The 26,259-nt window shown below is 42.4% G+C and overlaps 1 protein-coding gene across 12 annotated transcripts in view; it reads right to left on the reverse strand.

The window, feature by feature from the left end:
* Positions 1–26,259, reverse strand: part of adgrl3.1 (adhesion G protein-coupled receptor L3.1) — a 119,864-nt gene that overhangs the window by 31,600 nt on the left and 62,005 nt on the right. For 10 of the 12 annotated variants that reach the window (XM_069529992.1, XM_020100515.2, XM_069529993.1 and 7 more), the window contains 6 exons: positions 26,217–26,231; positions 23,867–24,655; positions 10,429–10,851; positions 9,462–9,565; positions 8,516–8,701; positions 6,249–6,287 (listed from right to left, as the gene is read on the reverse strand). In XM_069529992.1, coding sequence (XP_069386093.1) covers positions 6,249–6,287; positions 8,516–8,701; positions 9,462–9,565; positions 10,429–10,851; positions 23,867–24,655; positions 26,217–26,231 — 1,556 coding nt within the window. The remainder of the gene's footprint in view (positions 1–6,248; positions 6,288–8,515; positions 8,702–9,461; positions 9,566–10,428; positions 10,852–23,866; positions 24,656–26,216; positions 26,232–26,259) is intronic. The other 2 variants (XM_069529997.1, XM_069529994.1) reach the window with 1 other exon arrangement.

Here is a 26,259-nt window from a genome sequence, read left to right on the forward strand (position 1 = left end):
GAGAATCAATGCAAATAGTAGTGGCGACTTAGCGACTGCACACAGCAGTCTATGGGATGCAACTGTGACGATGTTTACATGGACAACAATATTCCCTCTATGACCTGATTCTGAACAAGACAGTATTTCGATTATGAGTCGATGATAGAATATTTCTTTCATATTCCAGTTTACATGTTGCAGAGCAGAGTCTGATCTTGAAATTTATGTCATACGTTTGACATTTCCATCTCGACCTTAATATTTGGGGCTTAAAGTTGAATTAAATATGTCCCTAACATCCACTTACCTTTGATTTTTTATTCATTATATTTGGCCATGTATTTTGTGAAGCACTTTTTAACCTTGTTTAGATAAGTAACACACAAAAACTATTTTCCATCTTCTTTTACACTCATAAAGGAGTTGTAACTGCCATTTGTTGTTATAATAACAGGACTTCATATTGAGATTAAGTTGTTTCCATGTCAACTTAATGCGACTTATGTCAGAATGCTCTTATTGCGATTATTGTTTATTTTTTTATGACCTTATTCAGGTTATTCAGAAAATGCTGTTTACATGGCAGTGTCTTATTCAGACATTGTCTTAGGGTCAGGTCCATATCAGAATAATGGCGTCCATGCACACATGTTTAGTGAGAATGCAATGACTTTTCATTTGTCATGTTGACATCATGACAACAAAATGTGATGCAAATGTAGCATTCCCATGCAGGCGTAACCAAGCTCTTAAACAAAAAGTTGCACTCCATATGTAATGTTCATTTGCACCTTTTCTTCTTACAAAAATCACTTTACAGAAAGAATTTTGTGATAGAAAATCCATAACAGATGTTCTAAAAAGCAAGCTAAGCTAATTAGCTGATTGTAATCTCCATGTGTCTACATCCCCAAACCTCATTCAGTTCTTTTTCTTTTTTTCTTTTAAAGCAACAGTCTTATCTTTGAGTTGGGAAACTTTTGCTTGGGGGTCTGGGAAGAAATTAGAGTTTTATCAGATAACGTCTGCTGGGTCATATCCAGCTGTGCAGAGCCGTTTTGGATCCAAAAACTGTTACCAAACTAAACACAGAGGAGCTGGCTCGTGCAGATGAAGCACTCTCTGTGAAACAATGCTTATTTTGTCTCTGGCTCACATTCCTTTATGCTCCTAAGAATTCACCTCCTCATTTTCAGACATGAGCACCAAACATATTCCCAGATACACACATCTTAAGAGACCCAGAGAGAGATAAAGAAAGCGAGAGAAAAAGAGAGCCGCGGAGAGGTGGGGGGGAGAACAAGTGGCGAGCAGGGAAGAGCGATAAAACAGTCCAGAGAGTCCATGGTGACAGGCGTCCACTGGGAACAAGGGAGGCGAAAAAGCGAATACAGGTGCTATCAAACACACACATCGCACACTCCCTGCCTGTCTCTTTATTTTCTCTTTCTTTTGCTCTGACTGTGAACCACCCGAAAACTCTCTCTTATCCTTTACATATGTTTCGCTCTTTTCCATGCGTGTCTCTCTGGAGGAGGGAGAGGGGGAGGAGGAAGGGAGGGAGGGGGATGGAACGCAGGTGCCACGAGGAAGAGAAGGGTCTCCAGTCGTTGACGGAGAGGAAGAGCGAGCATTCACACATCAGCCATTTAACTTCCTCTCTGCCCTTTTCACTCAGGGTTAGGGAGAAGTGGAAAGGCAGCAAGAGCGATTGTCAAGACGTAAAGAGTATGTGTTTGTGTGTGTACAGTGTGGGGAGAGGATTCAGAGGAACGCTGTGGCTGAACATTGTTGATGGCACGTGCTGCAAAAGGCTCCGTCGGCCTCTGGAATTCCAACCTGTTTATTTTGGGGGTGTTGTATCCTAATGTAGATACAATATATCGCACATGTGAAACGGGTGCTCAGTCAATAAGCTAATATGATAATATTATGTCCTTTTTAGCCGGAGCAGTTAATTAGCTGGAATTCATATCGGATGAGTTTGGGACATGTAAACAAAAACTAATTAATCCACTGCTTCAGCAAACAACAAAAATAAGCAGGAGCAGATATGGAGTGTACACACACACACACACACACACACAGAAATCTGTCTCTGTCTCCATGGTGTCACTGACCGACAGAAGACTCCACAAGCTTTGATACACTTTAACAGGAAAACGCTGCTTTATTCCAGGTTTCGATATTTTTTTTTAAAAAGTTGGTTTTAGAGGATAAAGATATTAAGATGGACAACGCATTCCCACTTCCTCCCATGGGACAGAAATCTATCCCACATACGAACTCCACCATCTTACACATTTGGACACAGTAGTGCACAGTAGTGATCGAGATGGAGCGGCTGTCAGTTGTCTATCAGTCGATCATTCTTGTAACATCACATAACCAATTAAAACCAAACTCACCAAAACAATGAACACTCGACCAAACACCAGTGTGATTAAAACTACCTATGATAGAAAACCTCTTGGAGAAAAACGTGTTTGACATGTGCTTATACTTTGTAGTTTGGTCCATGTCCAATCCACTAACATGGAGGAGGTGGGATTTTTGACCTATACTGCAGCCAGCCACCAGGTGGTAATCGAGACGTTTTGGCCTTTGACCTCTGTTGTTGTGAACCGTCTGACCGGGAGAATCTCCTGCTGCTTCGCTCACACGTGACAGAAAGTCCAAATCAAACTGCCTGGACATTTTCTGGAGTTTATGCCTGAAAACAGCTTTGGTGATCACAATGTTAATATCACTGATGATGACCAATGCTACACTAGAGAGAGTCAATTTGCTGCTAAAATCAGGCCTTAATGTGATGAGTAAGTACGAGCACACATACTTTAGATGCACTGACGCAAATGCCATATGTGAGCGGCTCCATTTGTTTGTGCTGCTGCTGCTGCTGCAGAGTGTGGACAGGATGGGAGACGTGTGTGCTCCAACAGTGTGTGTGTATGTGTGTGTGTGTGTATAGTTGAGGGTGTGCACAAGGTGCTGGGGGAAGCATTGCAGTGCATCATTCTGCTCCACTTGCTGTACAGTAACAGTCCAGGCAACAGAGAGAAAGACAGAGAGGACGCTGTGTTGTAGGCGCACATCAGTGGCACCGCTCACTCACTCACTCACTCACTCACGCTGCTGCTGCTCCCAAACGCTCACTTTGACGCATTTCAGATAACCTCGCCTTTTCTACTCTCATTAAACTTTTCATTGCCTCTTATTGAACTTTTGATTATCTTGCATTTTCAATTTCATATGATTTTTTTTTCTCATTGAAATTTAATTCACGGGCGCAGAGATTGCATCTGTGGAGGAGAGAGATAGGTAAGGAGAAGAAGGGGTGTGATTTCCTCGAGGTCCAGACATCTCGATATCATAAAGTCAGAGATGGAATATACATGACGCGGTGTGTGTGTGGGGGTGTGCCTGTAAGCTCTGGTGCAGTTGGTGACATTTCTATCCGCACAAGTACGAGGACTTGAGGGCTAAAATGGAGACAGGTTTTTTTAGGGGTCTTCAAAGAGGGGAGAGACTCTGCAGAGACAGATAAGAGTGTCGTTTGTGTGTGTGTGTGTGTGTGTCTATGTATTACTGAGTAGACATGTGCACATACACGCAGCGTGCCCACGTATACTCACACACACACACACACACACACCAGTAAATGGGGCAGAAGTGAAATGCTTTGAAGCGTCTGGGTGATCCAGCGTAAAATGCAGCGGCAAGACAGACTAGAGCTGGGCCGCTCCACTACTCCCAGCAACACGGGGGAACACAGGCACACGCACACGTGCATGGAGGTACAGTATGTGTACACTCACGCACTGTAGGACACGCTTTGCACAACGACAGAGTTGGGATGTTGGAAGTACGGAAAAGGGGCGAGGGCGGAGGAAAGAATGGATTTTTTTTTTCTTCTACTCGCCTGACTGAGCTCTGAGAAAGTGCATGTTTTGAAAATGTTTTCATCAGAGGAGCAGGCTTATCTGTCAGTTGTTGTCGGAGTTTGTCTTCCCTGACAGGATGAGTTTGCAGCTAAATCAGGCTTTAAATTCACAGCATGCCACGCTCTGACCCGCCATCCATAAATAGAGGGCAAATTAGACATTGTCATTGAGCATCACTGTCTCCTCACTGCCCTCTTTATTGTTTTTTTTTGTTCTTGTTCTCTCGCATTCCATCCCTGCGACTCTTTTCTCTCCTCTCCCTCTTTCTCGTTTATTTTCTGCCAACCCCCCACCTCTTCCTCGGTCTACCATGCAGAATCTACCTCTCTCCATCAATCCACCCTACAGCATCAAAGCCTCTCCACACCACCAACTTCATCATGAATAAATTGCCAATTTAGTTTACATGAAACGAGTCCCCAGCTCCCCAAATGAAGTGAGGGAGGAAGAGGAGGGATGAGAAAAAGAGAGAGGGAAAGAGGAAAAGAGAATTCAATTATTTTTGTCTCTATTAAGAACCCAAACCTCCTACCCACTCTCCTCACTTGGCAATTAGTGCTGTAGATAATTAACGAGGAGAGGGCAGCACCACACCACATCCCTAATCACGCACATTTCTATCTGGCAGAGTAAGGGACTGTTGGTATAATTTGGTTTTGCATTACTACGGCTAATTATTTAATCGATCACTCCCGGCCCCCTGCAGTAACCAAGGTGTGTGGTGGAACATTTTGATCCAGACCGGTAACTAGCATTCAGAAAATAAATAAATAAACAGCTACTCTTTAAAATGCACGCAGCATTTAATAGATTAAGGCAACACATCAACATATCTGACTGTTCTGACGTGACAGCATAAGATCACTGGTGAAAATATATTTATATATGTCTGCGTGTGTGTCAGCTTGCATATAGACCTAAGCCATGTTCTATGATGTGACATTGCTGACTGTTGCTGACGTTAAGACTTTTCAGAGGAGAGTGGGAAAAAAAGCCTGCATCAGGAGAAAAATAGCTAGCCCATCAAGGGTGTGTGTGTGTGTGTGTGTGTGTGTGTGTGTGTGTGGTTGAGGGTGCAGAGAGAGAAAGAGAGACTCTGCAGTTGATGTACACCACATGGATGAGTACGGTGGGGTCCTTAGATATTCTGAATTATGAGTTTAGCTGACCAGAGAAATGCCAATAAGATGTTAGACATTTTTCTGTTCACCATGTGAGGTATGCGGCATCAACACAGACAAACATCAACTCAAGCAGCCCAACAAGGATGACAAATGAGCCACACAAACACAAGCCGGTGTTATACTTTTAAGGCAGTGAAGCCGTGATCAAACAATATGCAACAGGATATCCATCATAATCTGTTCTCTCCCTCTGACACAGCAGCAGAGAGGACATTTCGTCCAATAGAGATGGATAGCGAGTCATTTGGGTCCAGGTAGGACTGATAACTATTCTGCAGACAGAACTGCAAAAAAGATGAGCTATTATTGATATTGATCATGGCTGCTAATCAGTACCATTGATTCTGAATGCAAAAAAAAGAAAAGAAAATGAAATGAAATTGAAAACAAAAGAATGTCAGCAAACCCTTTAAGGAGACTGAAGGCGTTTTCACACCAGAAAGTCTGGACCATGGTCTCAGCCAAGATTCCTGTCTTTGTTCTATTCTTTATATTTGATCTGGTTAGTTTTGTTTCACATTATAATTTAGGGAGCGTACTAAAGACTACTTCACCTACGTTAGCTGTGTCTTGCCTTCCAGCAAAATGAATGTCCTCGTTGATCAAACATTTAATAGTCAGACTACTTCTATTGTTTAATGCTGTCTCAACTTCCTGCAACTGGTCAGAAAGTTCAAATTATTAAAACATAATATTCCCACACTGCAACCTAACCAAACCAGTTTGATCCAGATCCGGACCATCTCTTTTGGTCAGACTTTGGTCCATTGGTCCAGACCCTGCTCTGACGCACCTTTGTTATTTGGTTATATTGGACAAATCTGAAAAGTCAAGACCAAAAAATATGGGTGTGAGAGTGCCTTAAAATGTTATTATCAGACATTAGTGGAAGATTACCAGTAACTCTGATGCAGTGTAATCAGGACCAGACTCGTCCTGTTACATATACGACTCCTCAAAGGGTTAGGATGCAAATCAACTGCTGCAGCATAGCAAAGTTAAGAGCATTACAATGTGTGAGAGCACACATACACAAAAGCTTGCTTCACGAATATCATGCTGAGATGAAGGAAAAAAGAGAAAACACGTCGGACCATGGTGTGGCAAAGTAATCAACCATACCAGGAAGTTGAAATACCTGTGTGAAAAACCTGCAGGACCTTTCTCTCTTCTGAAGCTGTAAATTCAAACAATTCAGCAGTTAGCGGTGTAACACCTCTTAATCCGACGCACACGTACACACAGAGAGTCACACCCACTTCATTGACATTGCACAAAAAGACTTTGGTGGCTGAGACATATTGTTATTCTTCTCCCTCGCCACTCACCGTCTTCCATGCCTCCTTGTTCTACCCTACCCTTTTCCTTTTTCCACCCATTTTCAGTTTCTACTGTCAACTGAATTGATGGCATTAATTACTATGTTACTCATGCATGATTGGTCGTATTCGATTTCCTAATGAAAATTATCATAATAAGCCGGCATATTACTCAATTGGGTAAATATAATTGGGTCATTATTGAAATCAAGAGGAGAGCTTTTCCTCTTAAATTGAGGACCCCCCCCCCCTCTACAAATTCAACCTTTAACAGGCCATTTGGTCAACAGCAAAACACAAATTAATTGATTCCACTTACACATGCTCCACAATGTGTTCACATCACACATTACTGAGAGGGAGCAGCATGGAAAGCCATTATATCATGTCAGGCTGCATTTTCCTTTACTAGCTCAGTCTTTGACAGCACTAGTTGAGTATATGCAACCTAGTCAACATTTTCCAACTAGTGCCACTGTTGTTGAACTAATTTGCCAACAGGTCGCACTACTAATGCTGGCCACTTCACTGGCAACAGAAAAATCTAGCTGGTCTGTATTCTGATGCATTAGTTGACAACCATACAGAACTGGTAATGCTCAGAGTGTTACTAGTTAACAAGTGAGCTGTAAAAAAGTCAAAGAGCCAAAGATCTACTAGTTAATTAGTAGTGTCCAAATGCCCCTTTTTGTCCTTTACTAGTTAACTATTAAGGGGGAAAGGCATCGACTAGTTAACTAGAGAACATTTTGGCAAGTTCAATCCTCAATCGTGTCACTAGAAGACATTTTGGCTTTTCGTGTGAACTGGTAAAGACAAAAAGGTTGAAAAACTGGTTAACTAGTGAGCATTTTGGCCTTCACTAGTTAACTAATGCAAATGTAAACTAGTTTGGTCCGGTTTTCCACTAATCTGTCAAAAAGCTGACTATTTGGTGTTTTTTCTGCTTCTAATGCAGCCTGTCTATGAACTAGTTTGATATTAGTGGCACTAGTTGTGGAAAAATATTGACTAAGCATAGCTGTTCAACCAAGACAAAATGCGGAACTAGTGAAACAAAGTCTCCAACTAGCGCTGACAAACACTGAACTAATTAAGGACAATGGTGCCTGATATTGAGGATAAGTACTGAATGCCCAAACAGCCTTCGGTAGACAGAGGAGGTATAGTGATGGTGATAGTGAGACAAAAGGAGGCAGAAGGGGAAGATAAAGCAGAGCGAGTCACAAAGAACAAAGCCAGTGACTGTATAAGAGGAGGCAGCAGCTGTCAGTCCGGCTGCTAAACCCCGCCCATCACTGTTGACCTCAGCAGAGATGATCAAGAGAGGGTCCGTCATCCACTCAGCCGGCCGATTAGCCGACCAAGCCAGCCTTTCCCCAATGATTAAACTCTCTTTAATTGAATGCCTACATGGACAAAGTATAGAGCTGAATTCTTTCCTCGTCTTCGACTGTGGTGAAACACATCGTTTCCATGCTAGGGAACGAGTTTCCATTAATGTAATGCTGAAGAGAGCACTCTGGCCCGTCGACAACATCTTCGCCGCTGTAACTCAGACTCTGAAGTTCATTAAACAATGAGCTATGACGTAAAACGTGTCCCAGGCCTGTTTTCATCTCGAGCGCTGTGTTTTTTAATGAGGATAACTCCCAGGCCAGACAAGAGTTTTATTAAATTTCAGGCCTGATCTGGAAAGAGTTGAGGAACCCTGCCAAAGGCTAAAAGCAGTTATCTATCACCCATAATGTTGAGCAAAACTTGTTACAAAGACTCAAACGCAGAGGAGGATAAAATAATGTCTAAAAGCAGCTATTTATCATCTGGAAATCTGCAGAGTAATGTATGGTGCTTCTTCAAACTCTGCAACTGAATGAGTGCAAGACAAAAACACTAACTATATGCTACTCATCTAACTATTAGCTCAATACTATCACTCAATCTGTTCCCTTCTCTCTCTCTTTCATCCTTCTTTATTTTTCTTCATCTTTCATCTAGCTTGTATCCTCCCCCATACCAGTGTCTGCAAGAAATTCTTACTCAGTTACTCACTGTACAATAACACAACCGTTTCTTGAGGCCGTACCTTGGTGAGGCTCCGGGCCGCGCTGTCCTTGCCCCCGGGGGTGAGGTTCCTGAGCTGGACGTCCAGCAGTTCAACCAGCTGGGCCATGGCCCGCACCGTGGACGGCACGTCGCCAGGGCGCAGGAGTCCTTTGGTCTGCTCCGCCAGCTCCCTGGCAACGATCGCAGCTGTCTCACCCGAACGAAGCTGTGAGCCAAACAGGGTGACAGGAGCGACGGGAGGGATAGAGTAAAGATTGATGGGAGCAAAAAAGTCAGTTAAGGTTTGAAGGGAAGTCAAATTTGGGGAGAGGAGAAAAAGTTAGCGAGCAGAGGAGGACAGTGGCAGAGGGGGTTTCGGATTAAAGCAGCAATACACATATGGAAAAATAAAAGAAAGGAAAATGGAAGGACAGAGAGGGAAAGAGCGGATTGAGTCAGAGAGGAAATGGACAGATGGATAATGAGACAGATGAGGATGGTAGGTGCAGTAAGGAAGTGAGGAATAAGAAGGGATGGAGGAGCACAAAGTCGGTTAAGGTTGAAGGAGAATCCAAGGGCTTATAAAGTGTTTATGACAACATTTAAAAACACTTTACAGAAACAACTCCTAATTTAGCACCTCTGCTCCAATGCTGATTTCAAAGGAATCATTTTCCATGTTTTGTCTTTCACAGAAACCCTCTAATGCCTTTTCAGCTCATGTGAGAACACACTCAAAAGCCATAAATTGAAATTGTGGGAAGTTACAAGGCGAGCACTTCCCCCTGCAGCTACATAAAATCTCGCAGATCTCAAACACGAGTTAGGGATAACAAATGAAGATGGATATGTGGCCTAAATCTTTCCCTGTGGTCAGTGCATCTTCATGCGTGAGAAATTGCTCCAGGACTGTATCCATAATACATATCTTCAAACTGGGGCTCAGCCGTGTAGCCATGAGGGCCACCAGCAGCTTTCAGACTTACTTTCTGCATGATGTGGTTGACCCAGGGTGATGTGCAGTTGCTGAGGTCAGGGCCTTGGGGATCCCAGTAGCCCAAGTGGGACATGCACACGTATGTGGCCACACCTGCGAAAACAAGCAAAACAAACAAGGTGAGACAACGCTGACATTCACCAGGAGACATGAAGACTCTTGAGGTGACTGGGGTTCACTAAGCAGATTGTGCGCGTCTGTGAGGATGTGTGTGTGTATGTGTGTGTGTGTGTGTGTGTGTGTGTGTGTGGAAAGCAGCTGGAGGATTTGAAGAATCATCATTGTCATGTGAGATAATTGATTAAAACAAGAGAATGTTTTTCCTGAGGATGTGAGAGATCTTATACAACTTCTCCACCACATTTTCAGAGGGAAATATATCTGTTTTACTTTGTAACAGCCCCTTCAGACCCCCTTAGATCCTTCTCCTCTCCACTCCACTCAGTATCACAATCAAAGGATGATCGAGCATGCTGTGTAGTGGATCCCTCACTGTCAGGTCTCCTCTTTACATATATATATATATATCCCACTTTTAAATCACGAATGCAAGACTCAACTTTTTGCAAATACATTTGTATTTGAGACAGTAGTAGTACTTAGTAGATATTGGAGCCCATGTGGAAACGTATTTTCCAACTTTATCTTCAGCCTGTGGCTAAAGCATTTGATGCTCTATTTGAATTACTAGTCAGCAGCATGTGTATAAAATCGAACTACAACACTAATGTACTGACAGGTTCAGGCTGGGGGTCACAGGGGGGTTGTTTTGATTTGCTCATCAACATAAGAGACGCACACTTTTCTATTTAACTGTGGTATTGATATTTCTACTTGGGAAAATGTCTCCACTTATAGTTTTATGCAAAAGACCTCTAACTGGAGACTTAGGAGGGAATCATACAGCAAAGACCAAAATACTAATACTGGACGTGGCTTATTCTCCAACTCCTTACCCAGTGTCCCTACAGGGCAGGGCTGCTTGGCCGTCTGGCCTTGCTGTGTCCGAGGCCACGATATGTCGGCTGTTAACCTTGGACTGCAGAAGTCTTGAGGAGGCAGGGCAGGAGGCTGTGGGGCTGCAGGAGGGACCTGCACTGCTGGAGTGCGTCCAGCTTTCTGGTTGGTGTCAGGAATCTGGTTGTTATCTGATGATGAGCCACCGACAGGAACCAGGATGGGCTGCCGAACCGTGGTCGTGGTTCGGTATCGCTGGCCAGGGGAGGTGGTGAGTAGGGGCCTTGGGGTGGTGTAGTAGGGAGGAGAACGAGTGGTGGTGGTGCGGCTGGTAGACGAAGAGGAAGAACCCCCGCCACCACCAATTGGACCTCCTCCTCCCCCTCCTCGGTTAGGGGGCATCATGGGAGGTGGGCGATAATCTGCATAAAAAAGAGAATGTACAGGGTTTGAAGTTTTGCACTAACACACATCTGGGATCTTAAACTCGGACCCACAGTCTGTTATGCAGCTTTGTGGGTCACAATGTGACTGGAGCGTGGATGTTTTTATGTGCTCTGGATGCCAGGGAATGTATGTTTAAAATGTATTTCCATGAACGGAAGCAAAAGAACAACAGGATTAAATGAACTGCGATCAAACCATCTGCACTATGTGATGTGAGCAACGGCCCCGCGAGCCTAAAGAAATATTATAGTCACAGACACAAACACATTTGCAGGCATTCATTTATACAACACTAAGTAGCTTTGACAGGGAGAAGCTGATGTTTCTGATGACTTACAAATGTCAGTGTTTCATCACTTGTCATTGCAAACATAAGCCAGATCATTTGTGTGTGTGTGTGTGTGTGTGGTTTTCTTATCAGTTGTTCCCAAACTTAGGAAATGATTCTGGACAACTCAGTCAACCACTTTATCACCATATTGCATAATGAGATCACATACGAATACCATGTACATAGAAATGTTCGGCAAAGTGCTCACATTAAAAACAGCTGAAAGTAAGATTTGTTATCATGCAGTAACTGAATAATGATCACTCCTGTAAAAATATATATTTTGATTCATCGAGATCTCTGAGCAATTCCTGATTTCTTTTTTTTAGAAAATCACAAAACTGTGGAAAAATACTTCCACAATGTTAAAATAAAGTGAAAAAAAAAATCCTGGACCACACCTTGATCCAGATCCCCACCAAAATTGTATGCGATCTTCCCTGACCCATTTTCCACCTTTCCACCAAGTTTCATGGAAATCAAGAATTTTTTGCCTAATTTTGCTTTATAACAAACAAGCAAACATAAAAACCAACCAACATATGAACAGAGGTGAAAACATAACCTCTGAGGTATTGTGGTACTGCAGTAACAACATAGGAACGATTTAAACGGGTACAACAACTGCAGTAAGGTAAAAATCCACAACCTCCAAACAAGACCAACAGTTGCTTCATCCTTCAAGTGTCACACAAGGTCACCGGTCCTTCCTACGGGATTTGTACAGCAGTTGGTTCTCGCTGCTTAACCTGGCAGAAAAAAACATTCTTTCCCTGTCATGCATGATTCATAACACGGTGACGTCTGAAGATTCAGAGAAGCCACTTAAATGCAAATGGCGCTGTCTTTTATTGTCAATATTTCATTGTAAAAAAAAAAAGCTCAATTATTCACTTTGACCTCAGACAGAAATAAAGAATGAATGGACGACATGATGGAAAGAGAGAGGAGGAAAAGAGCACGTGTTTGTGAATCACTAGTGTCCTCGTGAAAATACTACATCACCCATCCGTCTCTCTCTATCTGCTAATGTCTCTCTGCTTTCAGTGCAAATCAATATTGCATGATCGCAGGTTGAGTAGATGGAAATGATTATTTACACTTCTACCTCACTTTCCCTTTGGATTATTTTTTCAGTCTCAAATCATTTAGAAGTCATTATGGATAATATGCCGCTTACAGGTGGGGCCCATTTTCAAAAGCCACATCTTCACTCAAAAACAAAGCAGGGAAGAGGCTTATCTGTCACAGCAAACACTTAAACATGTAAATATATGAAATACACTCGGGGACATTTTTAGGAAATGTGATTACAGAAGAAAAAAAAACAATCTTCTATTATCAAATTCAAACCTTCAAATGCAAATTAAAAACACTTAATTTTTTAGATTCTTAATCTTTATTTTTTTGCAACTGTCTCTTCTAGATAGATACGCAGCGTTCTTTAGTGATAAGACAGAGTCGGTGTTATACTGAATGAATAAGCAGTATGCACAGTTAGTCATGTAGTAGACTATTAGGTAGCAGGTCACTCTTGGCCAGTACTTTCACTTTTACTCATTTAAATAGATTAAATCAAGCAGAAAAGTTAATGTGCTACTTTTACTTGAGTAGATTTGTCTATTTATTTGTATTTTTACTTAAGTTCAATGTTTGAGTACTTCCTCCACCAGTGGCTCAATGCAGCTCTTAACCACAGTGTTATGACTTCATCATTCCCATGTGTATTCCCTGAAATACACAAGAATGCAAACAGACACACAGAGGCAACTCTCTTATATCACATAGCTGCTCAAATAAGGATGCTATAGACTTCATGTAATACCACTTTTACACCTAAAAAGTTATTTTTATATTATTTATAGTGTATAATTTCAGGTCACTGACTAAAACTATTACATAGAGTAGAAGAAATACTAAGACTAAGGGTAAAATAAAATACTAATGGAAGCTGACACTGGCTGAACTTGCCTTCATGCTGACCAGCAACACTGAATTAGATATTTTTTTCTTTCAGACTGTGCAATATATATCACGTTATATTATTTCTGGGTAATGAAGTCTTTCTACCTCTGGACACACTCACTGCTTGAGTTGAAATGGGAAGTTGATGTTGAAATTCTGCATATTTGCCTTTCAGTGGGAAGCAGAGTTATTTGTGTTACTCCATCGAAGGACTTGGTGCAAGCGTACTACAGGCTGGTCATTGACACTAAGAGGTTACACAGACATTTTTCAATCAGGCTACATGTACGGTTCAGGAAAGGAGAGAGATTGTAGAAATATAATCAGTAGAATATAATCAGAGCGATTACTGCATTTTTGTGGAACTACAACTGGTTTTTATATCATTTTATACGTGTGTTCCATCGGGAATGAGGGGAGAGAGTGAGTGACGCAGGATGAAGTGTGTGTGTGTGTGGGGGTGTTTACATTATTTACTGTGAACTGAAGCTGTCCCCTCCCGTGGATTGTGAGTAATTAAAGTCACTGCACTTTTCTCTGTCTATCTCCGTCTCTCTCTCTCTCCACCTCCTCTGTCTGTCTGTCTGGTTGACTGACAGCCGTGTAAAATCCTGCTCCCCATGTACGTTCTGTTCTCTTCCTCCACAATTCAATGGAGTGTTTCCATACCTAAACTGTGCTGCTCCCCGTTCCTGAATCACTGGCGCCCTGCCTCATGCATTCACCACGGAACGTTGCCATCAATCATGCGTGACAGCGGTGGCCTAGGGACTAGCTGTCAATCTGCGTGTGTGTATTTGTGCGTGTACTTATGAAGCAGCGAGTAAGTAAGAGTGTGTGTGTGCCTACCTGCACTCAAATGGCAGGCTCCATTAGGGCCTCGGCCACAACCATATAAGAGTAATGGTGTGCATGTGTGTGTGAGGTTGATGCCTGCTGTCATTTTAATACATTGGCAGCTCGGGGTGAAGTAAGACAAAAGCCTGCGAGCGTCATAGGAAAGGGGCCACAGCAGTTCACTACCCATGAATCTCTCCTCCCTCTCTGGTCTCTTGACATCATCCAGATTTCCTTGCTCTCTACTGTTTTTTATTCTACCTGTTTTATCTTATCACGCTCACATGTGCTTTGTTTTAATTTCGTCCTCCTGTGCTCACCCTTTTGCAACATTTAGATGATAAAAGGTCTTGTGATGCAATGAATTTATCACAGGATTCACTGAGGAGGCTGTGGAAGATGCTGTAGAGAGGGAACTACAGGAACATGACATAACAGCTTCATGAAACATTTATAAAGAAAAAAGGGCTAGAGGTTGCACTCAAGGGGACTGACATATCTCGCCACCTTTAAGCTTCGGGAGCTGTGAGTAAATGCTTTACGACAACTTCATGATGTCAGCTAACCTAAACGTTGTACGTTTTCGCTGGGACCATTGCCACAGGATCAGCGGTGTGACACAAAGCAAAAACACCACAATCACAAACTGAGTCAAAGCTGTGAACGATTCTCAGGATTTTACACTGTACGCCCTGCACATGTTTGTGGGTGACATATTTTGACAGAAAGAGAAGAAAGAGAAACATCAGTTCATATATATGCATGATACTTCATGTACATGTTGTTGCATAAGAAACATGGCTCAAGCCACAATGCATGAAAGAAATCCAATTTTTCTCTCTGCACTGTTGCTGCACTGTTTTCCACTCAGAGAACAACCTTCTATTCTATTAGGTGCTACATTTGGAGGCTTTGAGTTTTTCGCCTGGCAAATATTTTTATGATCACATATAACTACTAGAATGATACCCAGTAGACTGCATCCCTCTGCCAAAGCCTAACAGTCCCCTTAGATCCAACCAAGCTGCATCAAACTGCACACACTCATATATCAGTCCACTAAATATGACTGACTTTTTTCATCAAGAGTCATAAATTATTCCAGTGAAAGAGTCACAGAAATGCCCTCTCTCAGTGTTAAAGAAACTATTCAACAAAATTCCTGGATCTGTCCTCCGATCTGGATTGGCACAAAAATTTGACAGCCACATCCTTCCACCAAGTTTCAACGAAATCCATCCTGTAATTTTTTGCGTAATAATGCTTTCAAACAGGCCAACAAACAAACAGACAAGGCTGAAAAAGGTTTTAAGTTCGACTTAGTTCACAAAACAATATGAGCACATCGTAATGATACCACAGCACCAATGTCCGGTAAGCTCGGTCAAACTCTGTCCACTACAGAAGATAGTGTGAAGCTCCAAAACAGCAACTAATGGACCCTGTGTGGAGATGTTTTTGTTTTCTGCGGTTTCCAAAGTCAAGAATGAACTTTCAACCTCCAGTTTCAGCTAACATGGATGATAAGTCCTTGAAGTGGTCAGAAAAATGCAATTGCGATCATCTATTCTTCCGTAACATCTGGAAAACATCTGCAGGGAAAGATCTAAATCTCTGTAACAGCTATTAAAGCAATAATGAGTTTACATTGTTGACTTTTCTATTGTATTCTATTCTATTTTGTTGTGTTTTCCCCCCTTTCCTGACCTGTAGCAGCTCAGTGGATTGAGACAATGGCAGACTGGCAGTAAACCTGTTCCTGGAGTTGCCCATCTGTCACCGCACTGGTGGGGCCATAGAGATACTGTCAGTCAGCCTGAGACGCAAGCACACGATCATCTGACTGTGTGCGTGTGTGCCTGTGCACGTATGCGGCAATGTTTTTCTGTCTGGGTAAGACTGTCTGTCTCTGCCTCCGCTCTGCTGCCGAGAAGGCTCTTGTTGACTTCTCATTCGGTAAACAGAGGGATCGTAAATCCACAGCACCAAAGGTAGGCAGGGAGGGGAGCGAGCGAGACGAGGGAAAAGCGAACTTCCCTTGGCAAGTTTCCCACATTGTCAGGAACGCCGCGGACAAACAGACTGCGAGAGGGAGGATGAGTGAAACAGAGGCAAAGAGGAGAGGGATTTGATAGAAGATAGAAGATAAACAAAGCTGATAGGATGTGTGAGTTTATACTCATTGAACAGTCAAGATGACAACTTCATTTATTAATATTTATTTATTATTGGTGACTTTATTTGACAGTTTGCAGTTGGCAGACAGGAAACATCCAACAATGGAACCATGCGATCATGCGCTGTAACAAGTTAGCCACAAGATGATTATACTTTCTTTCTTCTGCAGTTTGCTTAAAAGTTACTGCCTCCTTGCCTCTAAACACACACACACACACACACACACACACACACACACACACACCATCCTGAACAGCAGGGAGGAATAGATCCAGAGGGGTAACAGCGAAATGATAATCTGACTGGAGGGCAAGAAGCTTTCTAGGCTGGAAAGTCGCACAGACAGTGAATAGGGCTGCATACTGCGATAACACACTGCCCCTATGGCTGGAGAGCTCGCACACAAACGTACACACACTCGCTTACAGATACTGACTTTTTACTCAGTTGTGCACCAAGCAACACACACACACACACACAGGGTGCACACAAAAACAGACATACACACGCCTGAACAGAAATTTTACTTTTTATTCCCTTGCGTGCAACACAAACACACAGTCATGCACACAGGGAGCTCATGGCGGGCGGCTCGAGCCTGCTGATAAGACAGAATGAAGCACTTCAAAGCAGCGATACTTGGGAGATAGAAAACAACCTCAACTAATAGAGCCTCCCTCAAAATGGCTGCCAGGCACCGCCGCCAAGTTCCACAGCTAATGTTTCACATACAGATGCATCGCCGCTCAACCCTGCTGGCTTTACCAGTTGCATAATCATGTCATCCTTCTGCTGGAGACACCTGCAGCAAGTTTGCCAATTACATGCTTTGCCCTCAATCAGGGGGAAGTTCCCTTGTACAAAGCAAAAGCTAATGCAAGAGACCAGTTTTATTCTCTTTATAATGGAGGAATCATCAGCATATTCCTTTAAAGTGCAGACTGTAGCCTGGGCTGTTCCAGACATGCATCAACTGTATGTCAATTCTGTGAGGACAAGTACAAACATATAGTTGGTCTCCAGCTAAATCCTATTACTGTGTTACAGTGGAAGCTGTAGCCTCTAGCAAATGACCCTGTGGCGATTCAATATTTTGTTCCCCATAATTTATCATAATGGCCCATCATTTAGAGATTAAGATTGTATCCACTGTTTTCCTCCTGTGAATGTTTTATATTCAAAAGCTAAAAATCTGAATAGAACACAGCCATGGCTCCACTCTCTGCTCGCCGCTCTCTTCTGTATTTACTTCCGACGAGGCCGTGGGTTTCCCCCTCCATCCTGCTCTCATGGCTGGGCCAGCTTAATTTGGCATCTGCTGTTTGGCAGAGGCGAAGCAGTGCCAAGGCCAAATTCAAGCAGAGGGCCCGGCTGGGGCAATCCAATCGATAAGGACACACTGCAGGTAAGGGACAGGTGCGCCAGACTGTGTGAAGCAGAGTTCAGTCTCTGCAGAGAGATGGCTGTGTCGTAATCTATTTTGGAGGGAGGGACTTAGGCAGGGAGGGAGAAGGTGGGGAGAACAGGGATGGATGTGGGTGGAGAAGAAGAAAGACGAGTGTTGACTAAGATGTGCAGGATGCTACGTATTCATGTTGCCTTGTATAAAACAACTTCGAGGATGGTGGTGTCACAGGTAGCATCTATCCATTGTCTATATTGCTTATAATTTACTGGAGGGGAGCTAGAGCCATATTCCCAGCTGACATTGGGTGAGAGTTCAACCTGAACACGTCGCCAGCATATCACAGGGCCAAGGTACTGAGACAAACAACCATTCACACCTACGGTCAATTTATAGCCCCTTAACCTAAGCTGAATGTGTTTGGCTGGAATACCCGCAGAGGAACCACACAGACATGTGGAGATCATGCTCCACACAGAGAAGCCCTGGCTGAACTAGGATTCAAACCAAAAACCTTCTTGCCCTGAGGCAACAGTGCTTACCACTGACATTTTATTTTTGGGACTAAATGTCACTCAACAGAAAGCATACCTCCGCCAAGGCCCAACTGTCCACATTAATAAATACACACTCATAAATAAAAGTCCCCCAAACATGCCTGATGCTTTTTCATCAAGCTCCATGAATTATTCTCTGACGAATCAACGAAAATGTTGAAAAATGCCTCGCAATCTCGCAATATAAAAAAAAAATCCTGGATCCGCTGCCTGATCTGGATCTTTACCAAAATGTTATGGGTTCTTCCCTGACCCATCCCGCATCCCTCCACCAAGTTTTATGGTAATCAGTCAAGTAGATTTTGCATAATGAATCTCCTTGGTGGAGGCAATGAGACCCAAGACACACCGGTGCACAAACAGAACTGATTCTAATTGTTCTTTTGTTATTTTTTGACTTGCTATCCCAAAATTTTGATTGCCACTTTGTAAACAATCACAGGAACATACTAAGTAAACCCGCAATCAATTTTGCCAGAGCTAAATCATCTCAAGTGGTGCGAGCAGCTCAAGGCTTTCACAAACAGACACAAAGCGCCCTCACAAACACAAACACACACTCAGTGTGACAAGCCAGAAATGTGCTGAGGGTTGGTCTAATCAGTGACCTGGTGAAAGAGGGGGCTCCACTTTAACCATTAACTCTTGTTTTTCTCTCCGATTTGGGAAATGTTGTTGCTAACGTTTCCTGCACTTCTTAGCCTTCTGCCGCTTGATTGCAATCTGGTGCCAAAGCGAGAGAGAGGGGAGGGAGTAGAGGGGGAGGATGGAATAAATTCTCGGAGAGGAGTTAAAGACAATAGACTGCTCCATGCTTGACTTCCTTAGGAAATGGAACTCTGTGATTCTGGCCATTAAGAGTTCAGAGGTCAAGCTTTAAATTTCCTTAAACTGACAGAGTGCCTAGTAGAGGTCAGGCTTCAGTGTAAGTGCGTATTCAATAGATTAGAACAGAATCTGATTCCTCTCAGATGAAGATTAAAATACCTTCAAGATTTGATTTTTGTAGGGGTGGTTGTAATATTCACTAGGTTTCTATTTGTGGGATTTCACACTGTGTAAAACTCAACACTAAGACATTGATGGTGTCTTTCCTCAACTGCTTTAACACTGTAGGTGTGCAATAGTGTTTAATTTTGAGTTACAGAGCTGCAGAATGTAATTTAAAAAAGGTGTAAATTGAATAATGGTGTGGATGATAATTTGAAGTCATTATTACAAATGAACTAGAATCCATTGTACAGTGAAAATCCTAGAAAAAATCCTAGGATTGGATATCGGTTGGGTTTTTTTCTGAAACAGGTGCTAAATGTATGTTTTTTTCTTAAATAAAACAATTTTTTTGTACGCAAATTGGAGGTTGAAATTTAACATATAAACAGTTTAAAGTGTACTTAACTTGAATATACAAATGTAAATGGGTGAACATTTACACAACAAAATCACATAAATAATTATAACAATTTAAGTTTTTGTGCATAATAAAGCAAAATACACCAAAAACGTCATCAGTGGTCTCCTCACTGCCAGCTGATGTGTTAGTCATGGGGTCACGCGAGCAGTCAATTTCGGCATCAGAATCATTTCATGTAAAATGTTCAGCCACACTTTTAACTGTTTAACTTCAGGCACTTTGTCGTTGAGTCGTTTGAGCTAGCTACTTGCTAACTGTTATAGTAGCTAACATTACTGTTGCTAGAGTGTTGCCGCCGAGTTACGTGAATTGTTAATTATGCACGTGCGGTGGTGTTAATCTTGCCTAAAGCTCAAGCGAATCAACACCAGAATATACCTGTTAAACTCTGCGGGAGAATTTGCACCTGAAAAGAAAAATGTGAGTAAGCAAGGGAAAGTGAAAACAGAGACGAAACACGAGTGAACCGCTGATAGGAAAAACAGCGTTTATAAGATGTGATCTACACAGTTTTGCCCCTCCCTTCCCAAAGATGCAGATAACATGAATAATTTTGCGACTTTGTGGGAAAAACTTTCTAAAGTGTGGCAAAGCAGACTGGATCTGATAAATTATTCAAGTGTTTCATCGGAGCCATGCCGCTTGCGTAGGGCAGGCATCTATAATATGCATGTAAGAAGATGTGATGAAACAACTCCATAAACAGTAGAGAATGAGTGAGTGTTTGGGGAGAGCGGGGTGGGAGGAAAGGGTGATGCAGACAGAGACAAGTGACTCAGACTCTGTCTTTATGAAGGCATCCACCAGGCCTCTATAACACAATATATACATCTGATTAAATAGCCCTGTGATGCAGGGAGGGACTGAGAGCAGAGAAAGAATGGCAGATAAAACAGGAGATAAGAATAACGCAGAGAAAACAGGGAGAGACGCGATGTAAAAGAGGAAGATATACGAGAAAGGGAAATATTGAGATTCCTGCCATTGTGAGTGCGAGTGTGAGAGACGGAGAGAAAGAATGGAGATTTAACAAACAATGAAGAAACAAAAGCAGGAATGTGAAACAGTAAATGTACAGAGGCACTTCACTTCCTCTTTAAGAACCAAGGGGAGAAGAATATGCATTTCAAAAAGATCCTTCTCTGCTGCGTGCTGCATCAACAGCATGATGGAATACATAGGAGGAAATCTTTAGATCATCTGTTGGCCTAATGTAAACTAAAGCTTGCTTTAATTTGTCTATGCTCACAGGAAACCTCATGTGATACATTGGGTTGTGCTACAACTTCACATTTTTCAATAATATGGTCAATATGATACTTGTTGCAAAAGAAACGCTGTTCATTCACTTTAAACGGGTCATGCCATGCATTGCCAAACTGCATTGTGGTTTCACTGCGTTTCTTTGTAAAGTGGATCAGAGCTCAATGTTTCAAGCAGCACCTTAAATTATGTTTAAATCCTCAAGCACTTATCAGAACATGTCAATGCAAATACAGGTCCTGCCTGATATCGAACATGAAAATGAGACTGGAAACATGAAATTGTGATTGTTGTTATAATTATTTTATGATGATGTGCTGGGCACAGCCACCATGACGTGTTAATACAGTGAGTCATGCGTCATACTTGGAGGTATAATATATAAACAATTTTTCTTAAATAATTCTTCATTTATTTTGAAAATTCTCAGGCATCTTTAATTTTCTCTTGTCCTAGCACCAATACTAGATTGTTGTATCGTACATATTACAGAATTGTAATATAAAAAAAGTTATAACTTGTGAAATGTCTGCTCAAGATCTGAATCCTCAGTACTTGAAAAGATTCAGGTTTGGTAATCTCCCCTATACTGTATATGAGTGAATGATCTGCATGCATGTCTTTGCAAAGATTGGACTGTGCTGAAACAACTGTCACAATCAGAGATGTGTCCTATAAGATAAACCGTCTCATCAGAAGGCTGCAAGTGACCCACAATGACCTCCTCTGAACTGACCAATGAGCTGCCTTCACTTTCCCAGCTGGACAGACACAGCGCAGTAATTGGAGCTCTCGCTGCTCTACTCCAATTATACACGGCCCTCTGTAGCCTACCTCGGCCTTCTCTTACTCCATGGCCCATTTCCTGTCTCATTTTATGTCTTTAAGAAGTCCACATGAGCTGAAACAAAAGCAGGGCGAGCATTAAGCTACAGCAGTAATGAGTGGAAACCCTCAGATTGGCCCCTTTCCTTGGCCTGTTTCCTGAACTGGCGAAAGAAAAGAAAAGAAAAACCAAAAAAAGTGAACAGGACAGTTTGACCACTGCTAAATATACTTTAACAGAAAACACATTTATGAGTTTGGAAAGAAAGAAGGGGCAAAAAATCGGGTCCCGCTTCAACGACAAAATCAAACTTCAATGAATCGACTCGTCACCTCATTTTCCGAAGAATGGGAAAATCATGCAGTTGAGGGAGTTAATTTATTCCAGGGCTTCATTGAGTGAAGAAGCTGGGCGACGAAGCAGCGTAAGGAGCGAGGCAGCATTGATTCTATGTATTTATCTCTGGCTGGTCAGCAGTCTGGCTTGTTGCTGTGCACTGGAGGTCATTCTCCACATTGAATCCCAATTGATCTCATCTTTAGAGCCTCCTGAGATGCCCAGAGCTCCATTATGAGAGTGATCACACTCTCAAGTGTGCACCGATAAACACATCCGCACACTCATGAATAGAGAAACACAAACTCACACTGTAATTACACAAGCACATTAGCTTATAGGTATGGAAATTGTTATGCATGCATTAACTCATAAAGGAACTTTTTTAACAGCATGATCTCCTTTCACACACACACACACACACGCATGCACACACACACACACACACACACACACACGCACACTAATCAGTAGAAACCAAGTTTAAAGTTGCCTCTCTCTATAATTCCTTGTACTGCCTGTTAACTGCGTGTAAGAGCATGCGTTGATTCAGACATCATTTAATAAGACACGCAGCCAGACTGCCTTGACCACTCCATAGAAAGGTGCTGAAAGGCAATTATGCTGGGCAAATAGCCCTTCAGGCTCTAGGGGCCTAAGCCCTTTCATCCAAAGAAGGGAATGAGGAGGAGGGTGGATTTCACCCCGGAGTTGGACAACTCATTCTGGGTCCGATAGTTTTGTCAAACGGACGTGGCCACACTGGTTTGGTGTTGTGAGTTGGTCTGAACGAGTCAACAGAATTCACGACTCCAACAAATTCATGTCACTGTCAGTTCATTGTCTTATCTTTTCATGTAGAAAGTTTTGTTCTCTGTTAGACTTCTGCTACCAACCAAATATAGAAATGGTCAGAATTACTTTTGTGTTGCTCAAATTATATCAGGGATAAAGTTAGAGCAACAACATCATAGTACAATCTATCTATCTATCTATCTTTTAATAGTGATGAGTGCATATTTAAAAAGTGTCTTTCTAGAGACAGTGTCGTGGTTAAATCCAATGACTGTTTTTATTGGAACTGCACAATATTACAATAATACTACTGAATTTGCAAAGAATGGGTAAAAAAAGACAAGGAAAGCTGTCAAACACAAGCATCTTCAGATTATCATCCTATTTGGATATCCTGTATGAAAGTGCTATCAGTTCCTCTTCCCCCTAAAGACTGTTTTATCATCTGTTATGCAGCTGGGGGAAACTAAAGAGAAGGCTGGCAAGTGGTACAGTAAAATGCAAGAGGCATTTACAGTAAGAGTCAGCATAACATCTGTTAGAGGTAGAGATCAAGGTAGCCTTTATGACGTCTTTGTGAATTATTCTTTTGCTTGACTAGAAAAGCTGAACAATTTCCGCAAATAGCAGCTCTGCTGACATCTGTAATTTCACAGAAATGGCTATATCCACGACCAGCTCTTAATCTCATTCTGTTTTTTTGATGTCTGAAAAACATGCAGAAACCATGGGTGGGGTGAGGCGGTGCGGGACCAGTCACATTTGTGAACGGTGACAGCACAGATGGTGCTTTTTCCTTTTGTTCCTTTTTAAATTATTTAGCAGAATTATTTATTAGATGGAGATTAGTGGCTGTAAGTATCCCTTATGTCACAACAAAAAGCGTTTATCATTAATAGAATTATTAAAAGCATCAAAAATATGCCAAGACATTTCATGTGACAAAAAAAAAATCTCTGTCTGTCCAGTCAATTTTGTGGGGGAAAGTTCTCAAGCAGCATCTTTTATTACACATGGTGCAAAACAAATTTGGAAAAAGACATTAAGAATGGCATGGGGGGGGGAGGAAGAGGTGGGACTTACCATTATTGCCAAAGTCCAGCGAGTACTTGACCACATGGTAGTTATTCCACACATACAGCAGGTTGTCTCTTGGGTTGTAATCCACTGCAGCAATGTACTGGTAGGAATTGGGAAATGGGATGTTAACAGTCATCTCCTTGCTCTTATCTGTGTTGTACATGTAGTCAATTTTGTTCCCGGTCCCCTCGTTGTCGTCGTCTTCGTAGACGGTTTTGACGACGTACAGGACTCCGCAGATCATGAAAGCATTGGAGGCGGAGCGTTTGTCATAGGTTGTGTCCCAGGAGCCTTCGATTCGCAGCGTGTAGGGGTTGAGCTGGCTCACCACGATGCGCCCGTTGTTCTGCTCTGTTGCATAGATAACCCACAGTCCATTCTCGTCCACAGCAAGGTCGATGTCCGACTTACCGCCCCAGCGGTAGGGGGAGGTGTCGTGGTAATTGGCACTGGCGATTATGGCCTCACCGCTCTTGATGCGTGTGCGCAAGTCAAACTTTACAATGTTGCGTGTGCGCTCCTTGTTGAAGAACAGCGCGCCGTCATACACCACAAAGCCAGTCCCGTCCACACGATGTGGGAGTTTGTAGGTGGTGGTGGGACGGCCTGCGATGAAGTCCTCCTTTGACGAGTACTCTGTCAGTGTGTCTGTGCGGTATGGCGTCCAGGGCATGTAGTAGATCTTGTCTGAGGCCTGTAATGGATCTTTGCACCATGCACCGGACTGGTGGTCTGACTCAAAAAGATGTTCGCTTTGGTACACTCCTCGCAGAATGCCAGGACACAGAAATACTGAGGAACAAAGAACATTTATACATTAGATTAGAAGTTTTTATGCAGTGGTCAGTGATCCGATCAAGTTGTGAGAACTAAGTTCTGGTCAGAATGCGCCCAGATGCATCCTGAGATCCAATCACTCAAACCACATTTGGAGGGATGCGTGTGCACTCATTCTATCTGCAGTGTACAAGGGTACAGTTTAAATGGGTTCTTACACTTTTTCGTTTTGTTTTTCAGGTATCACCACAATATCAACACTGATATTTACATGATTGATAATTAAATGTATGACATTCTGCAAAATAGCTGTATGCATTCATTCATTTGGCATTTTCTCTATCATCTCATATCTGTAAACTCACACTGGGTAAACTCAACATAATTTGGTCTTTGCAAACAGAAATGTTGTACATGTTATTTGCATATAGCGTGGGGAAGTGAGATTTAAGTGATTCACTTAATGCTGTCCATTCATGTTTAGATCTCTCAGGACAGATGTTTCAGTCACACTAGGTCTGAACCAGGCAAACAAATCTCTCAAGACTTCCTGAAAGCGCATGTGAAATGTTTCTCTCTTTTCATTAACGTTGCAGTGTGTTTAAACTTAACCGTAACCACCACTGATGATAGGCTTGCTGTGTTGTGGTTTGGCTGTTGTGTAGTCACTGTCATTCCTAAGCACAACAACAACAGCAGACCTCCTATTCCACAGATAATAACCCTACTCTCACAGAAAGAAAAGGAGAAAATGGCACATTTTGTTCTACTTCCCCCTTTCCCTCAATTCCCATTTCTCCCTCCCTCCCTCCCTGGCTCCTCATTAGCTCTCTCCTCCTTTCTCTCCTTTCTATTTCTGTCAGGATCGACCAACTGTAGAACCAAACATGTCTTTTATAGCCTGCTGTTTCTGCAATTGTTACAGTAATTCATTTCCCACTCCGTGCTTGGTATTCCTATCCTGGAATACTGGGGTTATGTTTTATGAGTGATGTGGGAGATGTAGTAAATTCTGGGAAGCCAGTGCGACCGGAGTCTTAGGGACCTTTGTAATTTAACTGGAATGCTGTCATATATATGCACGCACACTCAGCAGACACACACAGACACGCCAGATGTGCATTGTGGTTTTCCCATTCTTCTCAGTAATATAATTCCTGATCCAACGCGGAGGCCTGGGAATATTGATTGAATTTTCATTGGCTATTCAAAGCACTGTCATAATTTTCATATCATGGGGAAGCATTTGAAATATTGAATGTCAATGTAATTCTCTGTTCATTGGTTCATCATAAAAGTGTGCTCCACCCGGGGAGAGTTTGTTAAGTGGCATTCTACGCGATATCATGGAATAATACGGGCCTAGAGTGTGTCTAATGAGAACCAGTGTCTCTAAATTGCTTCTATATGCTGAGATCAAGCTCTCTTAATATAGCTGCAGTGACTTTGAAAGCGATGTCATTCTGCCACAAGGTACAAAGCGCTTCAGGCACTGGTATCAAAAAGTGACACCTAACCACAGATTTTGAGCATGTGTACATATGAGTGAGTGTGGGCCTGCATGTTTCAGACTTACCTTTTTGTTCCACTTCTGCACGAGCCACAGGCGAAATGTTTGA

The sequence above is a fragment of the Paralichthys olivaceus genome, chromosome 8, assembly GCF_024713975.1.
Source record: "Paralichthys olivaceus isolate ysfri-2021 chromosome 8, ASM2471397v2, whole genome shotgun sequence".
Classification (NCBI taxonomy): Eukaryota; Metazoa; Chordata; class Actinopteri; order Pleuronectiformes; family Paralichthyidae; genus Paralichthys; species Paralichthys olivaceus.